The sequence below is a fragment of the Octopus bimaculoides genome, chromosome 11 (assembly GCF_046866305.1).
Source record: "Octopus bimaculoides isolate indiv1 chromosome 11, ASM4686630v1, whole genome shotgun sequence".
Taxonomy (NCBI): domain Eukaryota; kingdom Metazoa; phylum Mollusca; class Cephalopoda; order Octopoda; family Octopodidae; genus Octopus; species Octopus bimaculoides.
In genome coordinates, this window is record NC_142938.1 from 6,547,711 (window position 1) to 6,562,475 (window position 14,765).

At 36.0% G+C, this 14,765-nt stretch overlaps 2 protein-coding genes across 2 annotated transcripts; one reads left to right on the plus strand and one right to left on the minus strand.

Moving 5' to 3' along the window:
* Window positions 1–2: 2 nt before the first annotated feature.
* Window positions 3–7,467, minus strand: LOC106877155 (ribosomal RNA processing protein 36 homolog). Its single transcript, XM_014925965.3, has 9 exons — window positions 7,362–7,467; window positions 6,758–6,773; window positions 5,299–5,359; window positions 4,213–4,281; window positions 3,699–3,765; window positions 2,651–2,755; window positions 1,272–1,346; window positions 448–565; window positions 3–152 (listed from the first exon to the last, which is right to left on the minus strand). Exons 1-9 carry the CDS (start codon window positions 7,362–7,364, stop codon window positions 7–9), a joined length of 660 nt encoding a protein of 219 aa, XP_014781451.1. The 5' UTR covers window positions 7,365–7,467; the 3' UTR covers window positions 3–6.
* A 136-nt stretch (window positions 7,468–7,603) lies between these two features.
* On the plus strand, window positions 7,604–14,565 carry LOC106877156 (DNA replication complex GINS protein PSF1). The gene is made up of 7 exons (XM_014925967.3): window positions 7,604–7,775; window positions 8,896–8,960; window positions 9,882–9,977; window positions 10,855–10,945; window positions 12,498–12,614; window positions 13,084–13,158; window positions 13,691–14,565. The coding sequence occupies exons 1-7, from the start codon at window positions 7,701–7,703 to the stop codon at window positions 13,757–13,759; spliced, it is 588 nt and encodes a 195-aa protein (XP_014781453.1). The 5' UTR covers window positions 7,604–7,700; the 3' UTR covers window positions 13,760–14,565.
* The last annotated feature ends 200 nt before the right edge of the window (window positions 14,566–14,765 follow it).

A 14,765-nucleotide genomic window follows, 5' to 3' on the forward strand; every position in this document is an offset into this window, starting at 1 on the left:
CAAACATTAATCCTCATTATGTTTTATTTGTGACAGGTAACGTTCATTTTTTATGTGAGTCTTTTTACGTTTTTTCTTTAAATATGTTTCCACTTTGCCTTTCTCTTTTAATTCTCGATACTTTTGAGCAATCTGTAGTAATTTCTTGTCAGCTGAATAAAAATGAAAAGAGAAAACAAATTAAAAACATTATAATTAAACAAAGACATTAGCATTATTCATTTCTAACTGAACATTTATGGTAGATGTCTTTCTCTAAAGACCATAGCACTCTCTGGAACATAGGCACCATCGGGGGTCGATAAATTAAATACCAGTTGCATACTGGGGTCGATCTAATCGACTTGCCCCCCCCCCTCCCTGCCAAATTTTAGGCCTTGAGCCTAGAGTAGAAAAGAATATAATGAATATAAAGCAAAATCAGTAAATTAACAAAAATAAACTTACATTTCTTTAAGAAGTATTGTTTCTTTCCTTGAGTAACTAAACCTTTCTCTTTTTTTTGCCACGTTTTCTCTAAGTCTTTAGATTTAGAAATCTGATCAGAGGCCAATTTTTGTTGCTCCTGCGAAAAAGAAAAAAGGAATTTACAAATAAAGGAAAACTATTTGATACTTGTATAATTTGAACTATATTATGCTCAATTATGACTGAAAAATCTGGGGTGTGACTTAGACACAGGGCAAAAATAAAACTATGAAGGGCTGAATCACGGTCAGGCTTGGAATGAGACAGGTACAGCTGTTTAGACTCTGACGATATGGCATGGTGGAGTGGACATTCAACCTGCTTTGGTGTCAATATTGGCGGCAAACACACAAACCTACACATACAGACAGAGGGAGATGGGGAGAGAAAGAAAGAGAGAGATTAAAACACCTGCTGCTAAAAAGGTCAGGACCAAATCAGTGATGCCAAAATAAGTAATGCTTAACATTTTTGAGACACATGGTGTTTTGGTATGTGTAACCAAAAATGGCCAAAATGTTTTTTCCTATTGAGATACATCTACTGAAAGACAATCTCTAATTAGCTATTACACTTCAAAACCAACCATTCACAACATTTGTTCCAACGGGCCGATGGACCAGCCTCAGAGTCCTTTCAGCTTGTATCACATGGGCTGGTCAATCAGCCTGGGTGTCCCAAGAGGGTTACATATCAGTACCTGAACAATTCCTACCCGGGCTAGGCTGGGTATAACCAAGAAAATAACCATTTTGTTAAAGAATGAAAACTAATATTATCAAACAGCAAAATAAGGAGTTTACCATTCTTGTTATAAGGTATTTGATATTCTTTGATTTGTCTTCATTTTTGGATCGTTTCAGTTTCTTCTTAAGAACCTGTGAGTGAAACAAAATTAAGAATTATTCCTTTGAAATCAGGAGTATTTTCTGCAGTAGACTTTTTAAATCATAAAAACAATGGTAAATTTCATTCTTATGGCTACCAAAAGAAAGTATCGTTATTAGAAATATAGCATTCTGAAGTCATCATTTAACATCCGCTTTCTATGCTGGCATGGGTCGGATAGGTTGATAGGAGTTGGTAAGTCAAAATATAGCCCTGAGCCAACCAAAGCTTTGTGAGGGCTTTTGGTAAATGCAAACTGAAAGGAGCTGGTCGTATATGTATATATGTGCCACCTTGTCTTGGCACTGTGTGAAAGTTGCACATGGCCGATAGTCATACAAGTGATGTTATTTGTTCCAATCTCCTATGTTAACACATTCAGCCATGGGAAAACACTTCCTTCCTTGGAAACAGGTGACAGGAAGTGCATTCATCTGTAGAAAATCTACCTCAACAAATTTCAACTGACCCATGATTGCATGGAAAAAGTAGACAGTAAAACAATGATGATGATCATCATGTTAGACACCCTCATCATATCAATGTGGATCAGTATGGATTTTATAAATTTGGCATGTAAAAAGCACCGTTCGAGTGTTGGGCCTCATGGAGGCAGTGACAGGTGACCAAGACCTTTGGCGATACACTGTGCTTGTGTTGACCTGTTAAGCCAAGTAAGACCGTAGTCATGGCTGATACTGGTATCAGGTTAATTGTACCTGTGCCATGTAAAAAACACCCACTACACTCTCGGAGAGGTTGGCATTAGGAAGGGCACCCAGTCGTAGAAACCTTGCCAAATCAGATTGGAACCTGGTGCAGCCTCCTGGTTTACCAGTTTTCAATCAAACCGTCCAACCTATGCCAGCATGGAAAAGTGGATGTTAAATGATGACGATGATGACATTAGGTGCAAACAAACATATTTACTGATTAGAGCATGAAATCACTAAAGAATATTCATCATCATCATTTAACATCGGTTTTCTATGCTGGCATGGGTTGGACAGATTGACAGGCACTGGCAAAGACAGGTTCCATAGCCTGTTTTGGCATGGTTTCTACAGCTTGATGCCCTAATGTCAACCACTTTATAGGGTGTACTGGGTGCTTTCTATGTGGCACCAGGACCAGTAGTGTATAAAAGTAAAAGAAATATTTAATTGGATGTGGCGAATACTTTTCAAGTCTGCATGGTTAAAAAGGATTGCCATGCAATCATGTGGTTCCAAGTTCAATCTCACTGCACAGCACTAAAAATGAAGATGATGATGATGAAAAAGAAAAACAATACCTTCAACTCTTGTTCTTTATAATCATCAATAAATGAATAAGCCTTCTTGAAAAAATCTTCATTGTAGTTTCCCGATAAGTCATCAAATCTTGGATCTCTGTATGCCTAAGGTTGAAGAAATATAAAACCAAAATGGAAAAGAAACATGGTTACTTCTGAGATTATGATGAAGAATCTGATTGAAGATAGTAAACGAGAGAGCAAAACTAAATGTTTTCAGAAGCAGTAATGGTAGTGTTGCTTTAATGAATCAGGTACAGGCACAGCTGTGTGGTTGAGAGGCTTGCTTCTCAACTATGTGGTCTTGGGTTCAGTCTTGTTATACAGCACCTTGGACAAATGTCTTCTACTATAGCCTTGGGTCAACCAAAGTTTTGTAGGTGGATTTGGTAAACAGAATCTGAAAGAAACCTGCTGGGTTCGGCTGCTCTACATTGACAAGGGCAACACCTCGAAACTAGTCTGTAGATGCCAGACCAGCAAGGGGAAGCGGCTGACCTCCCCTGTTCGAAGGTTATAAAGGACACAGGTTCGTGTGTCACATAGCTAGCTAGAGGCGATGGCCTCTTGGAGCTAATCAACGGCAGCATTCATCCTATTTTTTGGACTGCCATGTTGGCTTGGCGATAACTATTAATATATAAATATATGAGGGGTGCTGAATAGTTCCTTGCTTTGGGTAACAGTAAATACAGGAGAATCAGTTAATTATGATTTTATTTAACATATTCTGAGATACCCTTAAAATCAGGAACTTTTCAGCACCCCCTCACATACATGTGTGTGTACGCCCTTATCCAGACATCACATGATGGTTGTAAAGAAGATTATCATCATCCAAACAATTTATTTCATTTCCAGTCTTCCAGAGAAAACATGTCTGGCCTTGGGGGAGATATTACCTTGCTTGGAAAGAGGTGACAGGAAAAGCATCTGGCCATATATAAACCTGCCTAAACAAATTTCGTCTGACCCATGCAAGTATAGAAATATGGATGATAATAGAAGTTTGATTTAAAACAAAGATAAATATAAAAAAAAAAAATACCTTTTTCCGAACTGGAACTACATGTCTTAATGTGGATACTGGCTTCTTAGAGGACATTTCCAGTGGCCTGTTAACGATAGAATAATTGAAATAAAGAGGTGTACCAGTGATATGACACTCATTATCAATTAACAAAATGATTGAGAATAGCATTTAATTAATACAAAATCTATGTAGCCTGTCACCTAATTGTGACATCAGTGACTTTTTAATCAGTTTTTCTGCATCAGTAACGGCTGATTTTGTCTTAGCATGCAGTTACCAGTGGATATTTTCTACTGACGAAGTCTAAAGATGCAGAAATGCACATTTAGCAATGCCATCATCTCTGCCAGATGATTTTCATTTATGACTGATATATTTCTGTTTTTTTTTAACATTGTACATATGTAAGAGTTACTATACTACAGTAAATTAGGCTTTCAACAATATATCTGCTTTAAGTATGATACACAGATTGCTAAAGTAATTTGTTTTTGCTTTTGAAAATGCTTAACCATAGCAGCATACTTACTGGTTTTTGGTTATTGGTTTCTTTTCTTTCTTTGTCTTTCTTTTGTGTTTGCGATAGATTTTATTAAACCTGAATATCAAAATGAATACAGCTGAAGTAAATATTGATTTCTAACACAGACACAAGACTACAAATTTTGGGGGAGGGCGATATAGTTGAGTAAACTGACCACCCCACCCCCAATATTTGACTGGTACTTCATCAAAATACTTATTTTTATTTTTTTACTTGAAGTAGTTTACTTTATTGATATTGAAGTAAATCTTAACAGAGAAAAGAGATATACAAGTTATAACATCACAAGCTAGCAAATGTTAAAAATACAATGCTATGGCAGTAGCATGGAAACCATTCCTGTTCTCTTTATTTCTTTAAACTGACAGGAATATATTACTTTAGTGTTTCAACTAAATATAAAAACACCGTTTTCAATGATGTTTATAACTGAACCACCTAAGTGAATAAAGATGCTGTATTCTCATGATAAGCTACAAATGAAAAAAAAAATTTAGTAATATACACCAAATCAATCACTTCAAAAGACTTCCAACACTTATTTATTAAATACCAATATGTCATTAATTAACATCCCTTTTTCTATGCTGACAGGAGTTGGATGGTTTGATAGGAGTTGGCAAGCCAGAGGACTATACCAAGCTCGTACTCCCACTTTGACATGGCTCCTACAGCTGGATGCTCTTCATAATGTCAATCACTTTATAGAGTTGTAATGTTTATTATCAGTCAGTTTTACTTATCACTGTTTAGCATGCCCCCTCTGTACTTTACAGAGTGTACTGGGTGCTATTTTTGGTGGTACCAGTACTAGTGAGGTCACCAAGTATTTGCAAGACAAGATCTCTCAACTGACTGAAGTACAGTACTGAAGGAAGTAAAAATGATAGAGAGACAGAAAAAGTGGCTTGCTGAATGGGTGAATACACAGATTCCCCTGCATACTCTCTCTCTTTTCCTCACTTTCATTCTCCCAGAGGGAGAATAAAGGTGAGGGAGGGAGACAGAGAGAGAGAGAGAATGAATCAAAGAGCGAAAGATGGTGATGGTACAATTATTATGACTACTTACATTGTAATTCCAATTTTGCCTTTAAGTTTCTGCAATTCTTCAAAACTCATTTCAGACATTTCTAGAATAATGAAAATGAGAAATTTTATATTTTTATAAATAAGTCAATAAAGTTAAAAAATTTAGAAAATATAAAAAAAAGACAAAAAAAAAATGTATGTAGCTACGATTTCAATAACTTAAAGTAATAAAATACTTCCTACACATTTAAATTTGTAAAGTTGACTTTCATAACAAAGTTTAAAATAAACTAGTTTCATTCAAAATTGATAATATTTATTATTACTTTTATTTGTAAAAATGGTAGGCACAGATGTGGCGGTGTGGTCAAGTTTTCCTCCAAACTACATGGTTTTGCATTCAATTCCAGTGCAGGGTTCCTTAGGTAAATGTTTACTACCATAGCTTAGGATTGTCCCAAGCTATATGAATGACAGAAACCTGCCAGGCTTATTTATTTTGTTGCTTGGTTTAACCCCTCACCCCCTGCATGATACATGCCCTTGGCATAACTGGAAGAGTCCATTCTGTTACAAGCATCCGAATAAGGTCTCCAGTCTGAAGATAACTCAATAGCTTAGTGCACTGCTTTATACTGCAGCACACGAGTTGTTCCTTCCTTTTCCGTCACAAGTCTCAGAGGCCCGTTAATCCTAAACAGTCTAAAGTCTGCAGGCCCTTAATTTGGAGCATATTCTAGTTTCCATGGACTGTAAGTAATGGAGAATACAGTCTTGTCCTGAAATGGGATGCCAATCCATCACAGCCTATTCTTATATATATATCGAAGAGTGTAGGCTTGAAACATCAAAGACTTTTGTATTTTTCCTGAGCATCAAACTAATACACCTACTTGTTATTTTCTGTATATTTGAATGGTGTGTGTGTGTGTATATATATATACATATATATATATACATATACTGTTCTGGTATTGGTGAGATTAACAAATAAAGTACTCCATCCAATGAGAGATAAATATCATTTAATGTACACGGGATTTAAGTTCGATTTACTATTAGTTTCATACAGTGAAAACAAGTTAGTGCAGCCATGTTATATATATGAGTCTCAGAGATTGCTTGGAATCACAAGGCACGCTATACAAGCTTTTCTGACCATCGCGTTTTCACAGCATGAAACTACATATAAAAAAAAATCAAAACAAATTGTTTATAGAAAAAAAAATGTTTAAATGATTAAAATGACACAGAAGGTTTTAGGTACTTTCCTATTATCGACAACTAATAATTAAACTGTAGAGCAATCATTCAATTCCTCGCCCCTTTCTTTCTCTATGGGATAGTGACAGTTATTCCGAAAGTCCGCCGATCAACAATTACACCCGCCTTACAAACGTAATATTTTACTACTAATCCTTTGGTAAAAAAAAAAAAAAAAATTGTATGTCGTTAATAAGAAAGTACTAATTTATAAGTATTTTGAATGTTATACATACCTTTCCGAACGGTGTCCTTTTAGTAGTTAAAGGCAAGCAAGATAAGCCATGAAAAGAAAGAAAAAAACTGCTTTATTACGGTTCACTAAATGTTTTGAAGTAAAACATTTAAAGAATGATCCCCCCACCTCACCTTTTTTTTCACCGAATACTGATCGATTAAATATAACTTTAGTATGGCAATAACAAATCGTTAAGCAATCTAAACTTCTTTATCGATGAACTTTTCTTGAATAGTACCGAACTTATAAATATGTCACAGAATATGGCAATATCGTTAATATAACATCGCCGTATAATGCACTAGATAGTGTTGTTTAGTCTCAGATCAACTATGAATGTCTGAGTATTCCATTTATGACCATCCCACCTCTTAAGGTGTATCTATGAGCATCTTCGCATTTTTAAGACGAAGTTGTAATTTGAGGAAGTTTTGATTGCTAATTATTTTCAATTTTGAAGTATGGTTTTAACATGTATACAAATACGAAGGTTGAATGCTATAGTTATTAAGTTTCCTTAAATCTTCGAAAAGATTTGTGTATTTAGACAACAAATAAGATTATAACAAGGAAAATTAAAACGACAAAATCTCAGAACTCACCATATTGGAATCTGTTGTCACGAACAAGTGCCCTGTCGCTTAGAACATAAAATTAATCTTCTTATATATATATATATATATATATATATATATATAGGTTATTTATCTAATTTCAATATATAAAACATCTAAATTTGTATGATATTTAAACTCATTAAAATATTTATATAATTGCAAAGTACATATATTTTCATTTTTTTAAATAATTTTCAATTTATAGAAAAATTTTCTGTTTTTTCTTTAATACCTAAGCGACCTGAGTAGGTCATGCCTAAACTTGTATAAAAAGGCGGGAATTGTGGAAGATGTTTAAATGAGTTGCGATTTTCTTACGGGACAATGTTGGGTAACAAAGCTTTGGAACTGATTAAGGAACTTTCTAGAGCTTCTAGCGGGACTTTATCATCATACAATGTAAGTTAAGCCATATTTATATTAACCCCATGTGTTTTATTATTATTATTTAGTTTCAGGGCTGTCTCTAGTGTGAAGACTTCTGATCAAATGTAGCCCATCTCTTTTACTTGTTTCAGTCATTTGACTGCGGCCATGCTAGAGCACCGCCTTTAGTCGAGCAAATCGACCCCAGGACTTATTCTTTGTACGCCTAGTACTTATTCTATTGATCTTTTGCTGAACCGCTAAGTTACGGGGACGTAGACACTCCACCATCGGTTGTCAAGCGATGTATACGACAGGCTTCTTTCAGTTTCCGTCTACCAAATCCACTCACAAGGCTTTGGTCGGCCCTAGGCTATAGTAGAAGACACTTGCCTAAGGTGCCACGCTGTGGGAATGAACCCGAAACTGCATTAGCCCCTAAAAGTCAGTGGTTCCCAATCATTTTCTACCTATGGACTTCTTTGATTTCTCTTTTGCTCAGCTGGACCCTCAGAGCCAATCCTGTTTAAAAAAAATTCTGTTATATTTTTATAATTAAATATTATTAGGAATTATATTAAAAAATCGTTAAAATATTTTGTGTATTGGAGAAGTATAAACGATTTATTGCAGATAAATTTTAACAACAAAAATCTTGAATGGATCCCACAAGGGTTATGTGGACACCATTTGAGAATCCCTCACTGAAGTTGTAATTCAGGTGCCCTGTTACTATATTATTCTTCCTTATAGACCCATGTTCTATTTCCCCCCCCCCCCCCTCATCAAACTGCTCTCCCTTCTTTCATACTTTAACCTTCATCTAGCACAAAACCCCATCATGTTTCATAGTCTTGCGAGCCACATAGTAACTTCTCTAGTGTATGAAAATAGCACCCAGTCCACACTGTCAAGTGGTTGGCATTAGGAAAGTCATCCAACCATAAAAACCATACCAAAACAGACACCGGTTCTCAATGCAGATCGGATCCTGTCAAACCATCCAACCCATGCTAGCATGGAACATGGACGTTAAATAATGCTGAGGAGGAGGATGACATGTAGATCATGGCAAAATAAAGAATTGAATGTTTTTTTGTGCGAAATTCTTTGAAGTATTTTGTTATTTGGAATTTGGTATTATTTTCTGTAGGAGGATTGCATCCGGCAGATACTTGATGAAATGAAAACACTTTATGAACTTAACCAGAAAGATGTGTAAGTTACCCATTTTTGGTAATAGCTGATTTTTGCTTTATTTTCAATATTTTCAAAGTCATCTTCAAATAAATTTCAACATTGAACAGTATTGTTAAGCAAGTCACACAACTCAACTTATTGAGCTAATAATATTAATAGTAATCCCGAGTATGACTTTAACCCTTCAGCATTTAAACTGACCATATCCGATCCAAATATTCTACCTGTTTTCTGTTCAAACTGGCCAGATCAAGCCTCTTGCACCTAGTCTACAATGTCATTCTAAAAATGAACAATCACATCATTGAAATTTTGAATCTAAGAGATAATGTGTAATTAACTGAAAACGGCATAAATGATCTGAATAATGTAAATGCTAAAGGGTTGAACTGCATCTGGTGGTGGGTCCCTGGTTTGGTAGTTTCAGGGTTTTGAAGAGTGTGGAACCATCTCCTGGCCACTGCTCCCATGTCTACTCTGACCGAGAGTGGTAGCATCTGTCAGGGCTTGAAAAGTTCCTGGCTTTACGGGGATCCTGAAGGGCTTCGTTGGAGGCCCAACATTGCAAGTTCTTTTTACAGGACTTAGAAAAACTGAAGGACTGCTGCAATAAGTGTGTGAATCTGAGAGAGGAATATGTTGAATAAAATCATAATTAACCGATCCTCTTGTATTTTCTTTTACCCAGAGCCAGAAACTTTTCAGCACCCCCTCGTATATGAATGTAAATTATTTCTGTATTTAGTTTACGAGTGTGATGGGTTTTGTTGGTAAATGAAAATGCTTTTCTTGGGCTGTGTGAAGAAGTAAATTAACAACATTCACAAACAATTAACAGAATCTTTATTACACAAATATCCACTCCTGCGAATGGATATTTTCTGTACGATCTGTGATTTTCTTCATATTAATTGGCAACTATTTCCCATCTCATCCTAGGAACGACACTGTTGCCGGAGAAGCTGGTTTGTTCTCCAGTGTGCAGGTCCGTCATGCTGCTCTTGAAAGAAACAAACGATGTCTTCTAACTTACTTGTAAATATACCTTTTATTTTTTTTACCATTTACTTGTTTCAGTCATTGGACTGTGGCCATGCTGGGGCATGGCTTTGTAGATTTTGTTGAACAAATTGATCAGAGTTTTTTTTTTTTTGGTCCCCCCCCCCCAGTCTGGTACTTGTTCTGTCAGTCTCTTTTCCTGAAATCTTAAATTCTGGGAATATAAACAAACCAACACTGGTTGGGGAACAGACACAGTGATACGCTCACTATATGTGTGTGTGTGTTTGTGTATATGCTCCCAAACATAAACACATATATAACAAATATCAGGATTGGGTACTGAGTTGTGTTCTTGAGCAAACACTTCATTTCTCATTGCTCCAGTCCACTCAGCTGGCAAAAATCAGTACTCCTGCGAAGGACCGATGTCCTGTCCAAGGAGGAGAGACATGTGCCACAGAATCTAGGTAACTGGCCTTATGGCTTGAGAAATAACTTTGATCCTTCTAAAAATATAAAAAAAAGAAGTGAGAGATTCACTCATAAGTCTTTGGTTGGCCCAGTGCTATAAAAGAAGACACTTTGCCTAAGGTGCCCTGAAACCACATGGTTGGAAAGCAAACTTCTTTCCACACAACCATACCAACACCTGTGCATATTAATGAACAGAAACTTACTGTATTTTAACGTGTATAACGGACCCCTTATTTTTGGGGCTTGAAATTTGGAAAAAAGGTTTTGTAAGGGATTATAATACTATCCATGTATAAAAAAAACTCCCATATTTTTTAACCTAATTTTTGACAAAAAAAAGGGTTCCTTATACATGTTAAAATACAATATGTCAAATCTTTGTTTTGCATGCAACAGACTTTGTATAAATAACTGCTACCGTTTTCTGTATCTGCAGGTATAGAAGACTAAGGAATATCCAACAAATGCGCTGGGAATTTGGTAGTGTTCTTCCTGCTGAGATCCGTTACAATATGTGTGAACGTGAGGTAAGTGGTTTCAAGCAGTTGTCTAATGTGACCCATGAAATGTGCATATACACCTCTTTTACTTGTTTCAGTCATTTGACTGTGGCCATGCTGGAGCACTGCCTTTAGTCGAGCAAATCGACCCCAGGACTTATTCTTTGGATGCCTAGTACTTACACTATCGGTCTCTTTTGCCAAACTGCTAAGTTACGGGGACGTAAACACACCAGCCTCGGTTGTCAAGCGATGTTGGGGGCACAAACACAGACACACAAGCATATACATACATACATACATATATATGTATACATATATACGACAGGCTTCTTTCAGTTTCCGTCTACCAAATCCACTGACAAGGCTTTGTTTGGCCCGAGGCTATAGTAGAAGACACTTGCCCAAGGTGCCACGCAGTGGGACTGAACCCGAAACTGCATTAGCCCCTAAAAGTCAGTGGTTCCCAATCATTTTCTGGGTTCATTCTTCTGCAGGAGACAGTGCATTTATGTACCTGGAAAGCCTCGGAAGCTGATTTCAACTGGGAATGAGGCCACATGCTACCCCTTGTGCCTTGTTGACCTGTCTAACTGGAAAGCTGACTTCTACAGGGAATGGGGCCATGTACAATCCCTTGTTGACCAAGTCCTGGTATTTTTCTTTTTCTTTTTTTAGCTGGTGAGGAATGTTGAATCTGTCCTCCAAGGCATTATAACTTCAACCAGAATGATTTTTTTTATTCGCTGCTGGAGAACAGGACCGTATCTACTGCTTATTTCATGGTATTTCAGACTCATTAAATCTAAATTCAATGTAGATTATTTGTAAACTAGGGGAGATCACTTTTCACCAATCAATGTAAAATATTCAAAATACTGCATTTGATTCAACCAATCAGTATAGATTAAAATTTTGTCGGGAATAAATGCATAAACTGTAATCGGTAATTTTGGTTGGTTGATTAAAAATGTCGATCATTTATTTTTTAACAAATTTATTTTCCAAGTTAGCCTTGAAACTAAGTATTTCAGAATTCCTAGTTTCACATACCTGCTGCAAACATCGAAGTTAGTATTGATGTGTACGGTTTTAAATAAGTTCATTAAAAAGAAATATGAAATGAAAAAGAAAAACAAAAATCAATGGTTAATATATTTTCCTGCATGTATGGGAGACAACTCTCAATATGTTTCAGTCTTAATTTCACCTCTTTAGCAAAGCATTTCTTATGCTGTACTTGCCAAAATAGTGATGAACAAATCATGAAGCAAATATACAAATTTGAGTGTAGGAAAGTAAAATTTAGAAATTAAATAATTCAAAAATGTTAAATCGCTTCCTTCTGTTTCTTTCCCAACTTTCATATTTCTATGTTGCTGCTGTCTTTGCAGCAATGTTCAGACTTCTGTCTTGGACTGTTGTAGCTTCAGAGCATATGACCTTTATATGTAACACCTTAACTTCTTTTCTATTTTACCAAATCCTTCCAAATTGTTGATTATTTCATTAAAAATATGGTTGTGAAAGGATCAAATCCCAGCTTAATTACCCTCTTAATGTTTTTTTCTTTTCCCAGGTGCAATGGTTTAACCGATATAACAAGATGTTAGCAACCTACATGCGAAATATTGCTGGTGGTATCGGACTCGACCTTACTCAGGACATACAACCTCCTAAAAGCTTATATATAGAGGTATTTACATTTCTCTTGTAGTAATTGTCAGGTTCAGTCCCACTGCATGGCACTTTTGGGGCAGGTGTTTTCTACTACAGCCTTGATCCAACCAATGCTTTGTGAGTGGATTTGCTTGATGGAAACTCTGTGGAAGCCCATTGTGTGTGTTTGGGGACCCCTGGTCATTACAATACTCTTCATATAATTAAGTACTGCATATCTGGAGTATGTTCTATGCCCCCTAATGAAGTGAAGGGTTGGTATATTTAGAAAAGTATACCTGTGGGTTGCACCTGGTCGTGTGAGCGACTACCTGTGTACCTTAGAGCTGGTCTTGAACTACATAATCTAAGAATAATTTTTCATATGGACAATATCTTCAACATTGTATTTATGACAAACAGAAGTTTGTGGTAAATACTTAGTTTGGAAATCTCAATGTAAAAATAAATGTAAATGATTTGATTTCACTGGTTTCACTTTTCAGGTGAGATGTTTAGTTGACCATGGAGAATTCGAAACTCAAGATGGAAATATTGTAGTCTTAAAAAGAAATAATCAGGTGTGTATTATGTATTTATTTCTTGATTTGTTTGACCTAATTAGGTTTAATAACACAACGAGGTTCATTTTGTTAACAATCCTTAATTCTGTTTAACCCTTTAGCATTCAGATTACCCTCTCAAATGTAATAATCGTGGCTTATCTCATAGCTTTGAGGTTTCAGTGATGCTATTGTTCATTTTTAGAATGACATTGTAGGAAGGTGTGAGAGGCCAGATCTGGTCAGTTTTAACATAAAACTAGTAGAATATTTAGGCCAGATATGGCCAGTTTGAATGCTAAATGGTTAAAATATATAAGGGTTGTAAATAAATGACTGTTTTATCTGGTCCAGTTCTTATTCAAACTATTTGTTGTCGTCCCTTTTTCTATGTTGGCATAGGATGGATGGTTTGACAGGAGTTGGTGAACCAAGGGACTGCACCTAGCCCCTATTTGGCACAGCTGTGCCAAAACGTCTCATACCCCACCTTCCATACCTCTGCTTTCTTTCACTTGAATTAATTTTCATTTTCCTTTCTTTCTTTCAGCATTTCCTTTTACGGTCTGAATGTGAAAATCTTATCCGACAAGGCATCTTGGAACATGTCACGAACTGAAAACGCTTTCTTCCATCTCGTACATCATTCTACTTCTTTTCAAACCTTCTGTGAAAACCTGAGACCTGAAAACTGAAGATACACTTTAAATGTGATATATTAGTTCCAAATACATTACAATACATCAAAATCCTTTAATTCCCAAGACAAACATATATTGTATTGATGAAATAATTTCTGAATTAGACAGAAAGAAAGAGATTGCTATTATTTGAATACCATGTTTTTCTTAGGACGTGCAGGAAATGAGGACAATTTTTTCCTTAACTTTTTTTTTGTTCTAGTTTCATAATTTCCATGCACAAGGCTGTAAGTTGGTAGAATCATTAACATGTCTGTGGAAATGCTTTATTGCATTTCTTCTGGTTTTATTTTCTGAGTTCAAATTCCACCAAGTTCAGCTTTATCTTTCATCCTTTTCAGCACTGGGGGTTGATATTATCTACTTACCCTGGCCTTGTGCCAAAATTTGAAACTATTATTTCAAAGCATGCATGGAACGGTTTTTGTAAATCTAATCCGCTGGATATTGTTGGAATGGTTATTTCTACAAAAGGAATACCTTGATTACTGCTAAGTCAAAGAAGAGACAGGAACTGAGCTTGTTGAGTTTGGTACTCAATCGTGTACATTCACAGGCTCAACTTGAAACGATGTATATTTGAAAAGTCTTGAATCTTAATCTCAAGATTGTTGTCCCTCATAAACATTTCAACTATTAAAAAAGAAAAGAAAATCCTGATTTTTCTGACTCATTTTGTTTCTGAACATTGTTGTTAATAAAAACATCATTCTCATGTATTGTACACCAGTAGCTCCTTTCCACTTCAGCACAACAAGTTCTCCAGCTGCCTTGCCACTCTTGTCCAAGCATCTCCTGATACTCTCCATCCACCATCCTCTTTGTCTGTCTCTTGGTTTACTGCCCTCTACTCTTCCTTCCATGATAATGTTTTCCAAATCTCTGCTTCTTCGAATAAAAACGTGTTAAGAAGCTTGCTTCCTA